This window comes from Bos mutus, chromosome 13 (genome assembly GCF_027580195.1).
Source record: "Bos mutus isolate GX-2022 chromosome 13, NWIPB_WYAK_1.1, whole genome shotgun sequence".
Lineage (NCBI taxonomy): Eukaryota > Metazoa > Chordata > Mammalia > Artiodactyla > Bovidae > Bos > Bos mutus.
Genome location: NC_091629.1, coordinates 41,078,199 through 41,084,198, shown reverse-complemented (window position 1 = coordinate 41,084,198; position 6,000 = coordinate 41,078,199). Strand labels below are relative to the sequence as shown.

Below are 6,000 nucleotides of genomic sequence, written 5' to 3'. Positions count from 1 at the left end.
TTCCCCCTCCCTTAATAAAGTTATCCTTTTTTGGAGTCCTTTTCCAATTCTTTGATTTCAAGCAATAGAGCCTATAAGGAAATGAGCATTAAAATACTCTGCTACAAGGAAGAGAGATCAGTAGGCATTCCACTAATTTTGGAAACAAAAACAAAGAAACCAAACCCCTACTTCCCCATAGACACTGGCTTCACCCTGCTCTGACTAAGCCCTGGTCTCCTGGGGTCAGATTCCCGAGAGGATGTTGTGTGTGTTGCTGGGGCAGTTTTATTTCCCCCACTCCCTTCCTGAGAATTCTGCCTGTGGTTAATAAGGCCAAAGGCTAAGGCTCAGGCCGCAACCCCACCCCTGATAAATACAAGAATGCTGGGAGCAGGGAGGGGAAGAGTTGAGAGAGTGTCTGTGACAAGGTGACCAGACAGTGATTGGAGAAGAGAGCCTGCTGGGAGAGAAGGGCCCAAGCCGGGAGGACTTGCATCGCCCGCAGGCTGCGGGTGCGCACCAGGCAGCATGTGCTCCAGGGTTCACCCCGAGCTGCTGCTGCTTCTCTCGCTGCTGATGCTGGTGAGCAGGGACTGGTACCCAGAACGTGGGATTTACCTGCCAGGGGCCCGGAGCTGACCGCACAGCTCCAGCTGGCTCTGCCTATTCGAGGATGGGGGAACGGGGCTGAGTGTGATGTCCTGCAGCTGGGGGCAGGGGGTGGGAGCTTTAGTACTTTCTTTAGGGAAAGAAGAGGGGTTCCAGAATTAACACCAAGGAGGGGTTTAGCAGAGTAGTGGGAACAGGCTAAGACCGGTTTATGTAGGATACACACGTTTAGATTTGTACCAACGCGTTTCCTAAGGACATTTCTTTTCATTTTACATAAGACTGAAAAAATCTCAATTGTGTATGTCTAAGAGGGTTTGAGCAAACCCATGGGGGTGGGAGGGCTAAATCCCCCTGCCTCCCCACCCCCCGCCCCCCACCAGTTGTCATGGCTCAACCCGGAAACAAACAGTAGAATCAAGATGGAAACATCTGGGCTTGCTGCTTGTACTTACCGTGGACAGAGTTTAGGCTGCACCTGCCTGTGGGGGCACTGCCGCTTAGCCCTTTCAGCAGAAAAAGAGGGAGAGCTGTGGGGCTCTGGCACTGCTCCTGGGTTCTCCCTTATAAACAGTGGGTGGGGGTCAAGATGGTGGGTCTGCACTGCATTGTAACCCGGCTTGGCACCTGGGCTGTCGCCTGGCCTCGGTCCTCACCTTGGTTAAGCTTGACTCTTCTCAATGCTGCGAGAGTCCCAGTGCCCAGAGGCCACTCACCCCTGGATTCAGCAGAGCTGATCTGGGGACTGCGGCCTGGGCATCTGGGTTTTCACGGCTCTACCTTCATCTCGTTAAGCCTCATTGCCTCCACCTGAAAATGGAGCTACCGCAGGCACTTACTTGACCTGGTGGTTGTGGGAGTCAGTGAGGAAGTGCAGAGGATCTTTTCTTGCTGGTTTCCGCACCCTGATGGGATGGTTGTTCTCTTCACTCGGTGCCTGGGCTGCTACTGTTGGTGGGACACTCGCTCTGGGCCAGGAGCTTTCACAAGCGCTGGGTATTACGGTAAACAGAAGAGGAAACAGAAAGTCCCTAGTCGTCTGGACAACTCTGCTTCTGAAATTTGATCCCTGTTCGCCACCCTTTGCTTAATATTCAGAAATTTTTCTTGGCTACTTTAAAAAAAGTTTTAATTGGAGTATAGTTGCTTTACAATGTTGTTACATTCTGCTGTATGGCAAAGAGAAAGAGCTAAATGTATACATTTTGGGGGGCATTTCATTCCTGTTCAGGTCACCACTGAGCACTGAGTAGAGTTCTCTGTGCTACACAGTAGGTTCTCATTAATTATCTATTTTATACATGGTAGTGTGTGGATGTCAACCCCAGTCTCCCAATTCATCCCACCTCACACTTCTCCCCTTGGTGTCCATACATTTGTTCTCTCTGTCTCTGTCTCTATCTCTGCTTTGCAAATAGGTTCATCTGTACCATTTTTCTAGATTCCACATACATGTATAATATATGATATTTGTTTTTCTCTTTCTGACCACTTCTAGTAGAATTCTGTTTCATTAGCCCACATTAGCCTGGATTTAAATATGTCACAAATCAAACCTTGTTCCCATCTTTCTCTTATTCCTGCTCTTACCCCTAACTGGACTCATTAGAAAACAGAGCTGTCTTTTCCTCATTTCTGCGTGTTAGCATAGAGCCCAGGCAGGTTAATTCATGACTGAGGGTGTGGTGGGTGGGGTGGGCAGTGGGCAGCAGGCCTGGACTGGTAGCAATTCAGTGTTTGGTGGAAACAACTATATACAGATTCCGGAGATCAAGGCCAAGGGAGATAATGGAATACACAAGTGTTCTGTGGTTTTGAGCAATCTGCACTCTGGACCCTCAACTGGAGAAGACCTTTGTGTCCAAGAGGTGCCCAATTTTTTGCTGAATTGGCTATAAGTAACCTATTCCTTTCGGCCCCTACCTTCTCCCACCTACACTGACTTTTAACCATTGATGATATGCAAATAAGGCACCCACTACCCCTCCCTTGACCTCCAGATTTAAAACTGGTACCCATTCTGCTGAAGAGCTGAGATGTCTACAGCAGTGTTCTCCCCAAATCTCCACCCTCACGTTGTCATCCTGACATGAAGCAAAGAACAAGTTGCGACTCTGCTGCGGGTCTTTGTTCCAAATCCCACGACAAGCCGCAGAAGCAGGGTCCTATCCCCCTCTTTGCCATTTCCCACCCTGAGAGCTTGCACACCCTCGGCTTTGGGCTGGGGCAGCTTCTAGGACCTGAGAGGAGGGAGGGTTTGAGAATGAAGTTAGTCAGCAATGTCTGTTATGGTTGGTGGGTTGCTGTTGCTATTTGATCTGGGAAATTCTGAGTCGAGTTATTGTTAAAAAGTATGTTAGCATGTATGATCTGCCCAATTAATTCACTCAAACCCCTCATTCAAGAACAAGAGTCAGTGGATTGCAGGACATGAGGAATTGTGTGGTCAGAGGTGATGCTGAGCCCTCAGCAGAGACTGAGTGGCCAGGCTCTGTCCTAAGAATCCTGGGAACCCTGTTTTCTGCTGCCCCGTGCTGAATCTGCACTCGTAAAGGATCAGCCAAGGTTCTGTATGCAGAGACTGTGTTTGGACCGCATGCTCATCTCCAAGGGCTGCCATAACAAAGGACAGACTGGTGGCTTAAAGCAGCTTAAGTGTACAGCATGGCGGCTCTAGTTCATAAGACCATACGCATGTATAAAATTCACTAACAGAGTAGATGATAAAAGTTCTCATCACAAGAAAAAAAACCTGTTACTATAAATGGTGACAGATATTAAGTAGACTTATTGTGATGTGGCTCAGATGGTAAAGAATCTGCCTGCAAAAGAGCAGACCTGGGTTTGATCCCTGGGTGAGGAAGATCCCCAGGAGAAGGGAATGGCCACCCACTCCAGTATTCTTGCCTGGAGAATCCCACAGACAGAGTCTGGTGGGATACAGTCCATGGGGTCTCAAAGAGTCAGACATGACTGAGTGACTAACACTTTCACTACTTTTCAATGTGATGATCATTTTGAAATACATACAAATATGGATTGAATCATTGTACTGTTCTCATGAAAGAAATATAACTACTACTACTACTACTACTACTACTAAGTCACTTCAGTCGTGTCCGACTCTGTGTGACCCCATAGACGACAGCCCACCAGGCTCCCCCGTCCCTGGGATTCTCCAGGCAAGAACACTGGAGTGGGTTGCCATTTCCTTCTCCAATGCAGGAAAGTGAAAAGTCAAAGTGAAGTCGCTCAGTCGTGTCCGACTCTTAGGGACCCCATGGACTGCAGCCTTCCAGGCTCCTCCATCCATGGGATTTGCCAGGCAAGAGTACTGGAGTGGGGTGCCATTGCCTTCTCCGAAGAAATATAACGGTGTATGTCAATTATACCTCAGTAAAAAAGTTGTTCTTGAATTCAAATTTGCTATCAAAAGTGAAATATTGGCAGGAAACAATTATTTACATATTGCCTTCTTAGTATTTAGGATCTTGTATAAACACAAAGCCTTTATTTACTCAGATAGCTTCTTCCCTGAGGTAACTAGGGCTACTCAGCCAGGCCAGCACAATGCCGGTGACATTCCCTCAAGTCCAGCAGCACCTTTCAAGTGATAGGTAGGTTGGATCTTGCAATGACTGCCCACCTGCCACACTCCCATGAAATAGTCAGGTGGACACTGCAGCCAGAGACACGCTTTGAGAACATTTTTCTCCCCCACTGAATTATAGGAAGCATTATGGAAATCATTTGAATGGCATCCTCTGAAAGGTTGCTGTTGAATCACACGAAGACACCGGGATTCTTGGCCCCCAGAGAAGAATTCAATCCAGGGCCAGAGATGAGGCTTGATCGCTCAGAGCTTTTGTGTAATAAAGTTTTATTAAAGTATAAAGGAGATAGAGAAAGCTTCTGACATAGGCATCAGAAGGGGGCAGAAAGAGTACCCCCTTGCTAGTGTTAGCAGTGAAGTTATATACACTCCAATGAATCCAAAGAATGTCTAGAGGTTATAAAGACCTCACCAGACCTACTCCCATAATCTACATTTTAAGATAACCGAATTAGCCAGAAATTTTAATCCAGAGACTATCTTCAGGCAGGACACATTATTGTTATATAGTCCTTGTAAAGACCAGGTCTACTCCCATAATTTACATTTTAAGATAACAGGATTAGCCAGAAGGTTTAATCCAGAGACCGTCCTCAGGCAGGATATATTATTGTTATATAATCCTAAGGAATGTAGAGAAGGAAAAGTTTGTCCTTTCTTCCTCCTTGAGAATTCCAGACCCCTCTCTCCTTGGGGATCCCTAGACTTCTTATCAACCTGCCTAGGAAATGACTCTCATCCTCTTTGGACAAACAGCCTAAAATTGTCAAGGATGGGAAATACGATAAGCATACTTAAAAGATCATTTCGGCAAATGTAACCGTTTTCAAGTCTCTCTGCCTCACGCAGACGAGATGATGCAAGTTAATTCTAAGCTGTGCACCAGAGGAGAAGTAATACACTTGTACATCCAGGATGTGAAATTTGAGGCATCTCTGGGTGAAGAAACACACTATCTCAGGCCTCTTTTCCAGCTCTCCAGCCACTCCTATGTGACTGTCGGCTGTGCCCTTATGTGTCATCCTAGGAAAATGAGCCTAGAGCTTTCTGGTTGAAAGGGCCTTAAAGGTACCTTGCCTCACACCCTTGCTCACAGAAGGGGAAACTGAGGCCAGAGAGGAGACAAAACCTTTAGGTATTCTTTGTTCATGGCCTGGGTCGCCTGGAAATACACGTGTTTTAGAAATGGGATGAATTTTTCATGCTGTCCCAGGATTGCAATTTTCTCCTCGTTAAAACTACACACCTGGTTGTGTTAGTTGCTCAGTCGTGTCCGAGTCTTTGTGATCTCATGGATTGTAGCCGGCCAGGCTCCTCTGTCCATTGACAGAGGCAAGAATACTGGAATGGGTAGCCAATCCCTTCTCCAGGGGATCTTCCTGACATAGGGAATGAGCCCAGGTCTCCCACTCTGCAGACAGATTATTTACCATCTGAGCCACCAGGGAAGCCTCACACACCTGGTTAGGCCCTTCATTTAAAATTAGCTACATGAATCAAGACACAGTTCTCTGAATAAATCAATATTTGATATTTTGGAATAGAAGGAGTTAAAAAAAAAAAAAACTTTGCCTTTAGGAAAAAAGACAGAAATAGAGTCTGTGGCAGGAAACAAATATTATGGTTACATTTGACGTTAACAGAACCAGATGATGCAATAACATCCCCCACCCACCAGGAGGGTGGCCAACCACAGAAGTGAAGATCTGAAGGATATTTCTTCATGCTCTATGACACTGTTATCTAATACACAGTCCTTTATGCTGTGACAAGCTCTTGGCTAAGGATAGATTGTT

General features: G+C 46.5%; 1 protein-coding gene across 5 annotated transcripts in view; it reads left to right on the top strand.

Annotated features, from left to right (window-relative positions):
• Positions 1–382: 382 nt before the first annotated feature.
• CDH26 (cadherin 26) overlaps positions 383–6,000 on the top strand; it is a 49,585-nt gene continuing 43,967 nt past the window's right edge. For 3 of the 5 annotated variants that reach the window (XM_070381468.1, XM_070381467.1, XM_070381466.1), the window contains exon 1: positions 384–564. In XM_070381468.1, the coding sequence (XP_070237569.1) occupies positions 511–564 (54 nt within the window). In that variant the 5' untranslated portion in view covers positions 384–510. Of the gene's footprint in view, positions 565–6,000 lie in introns of all 5 variants that reach the window. The other 2 variants (XM_070381470.1, XM_070381469.1) reach the window with 2 other exon arrangements.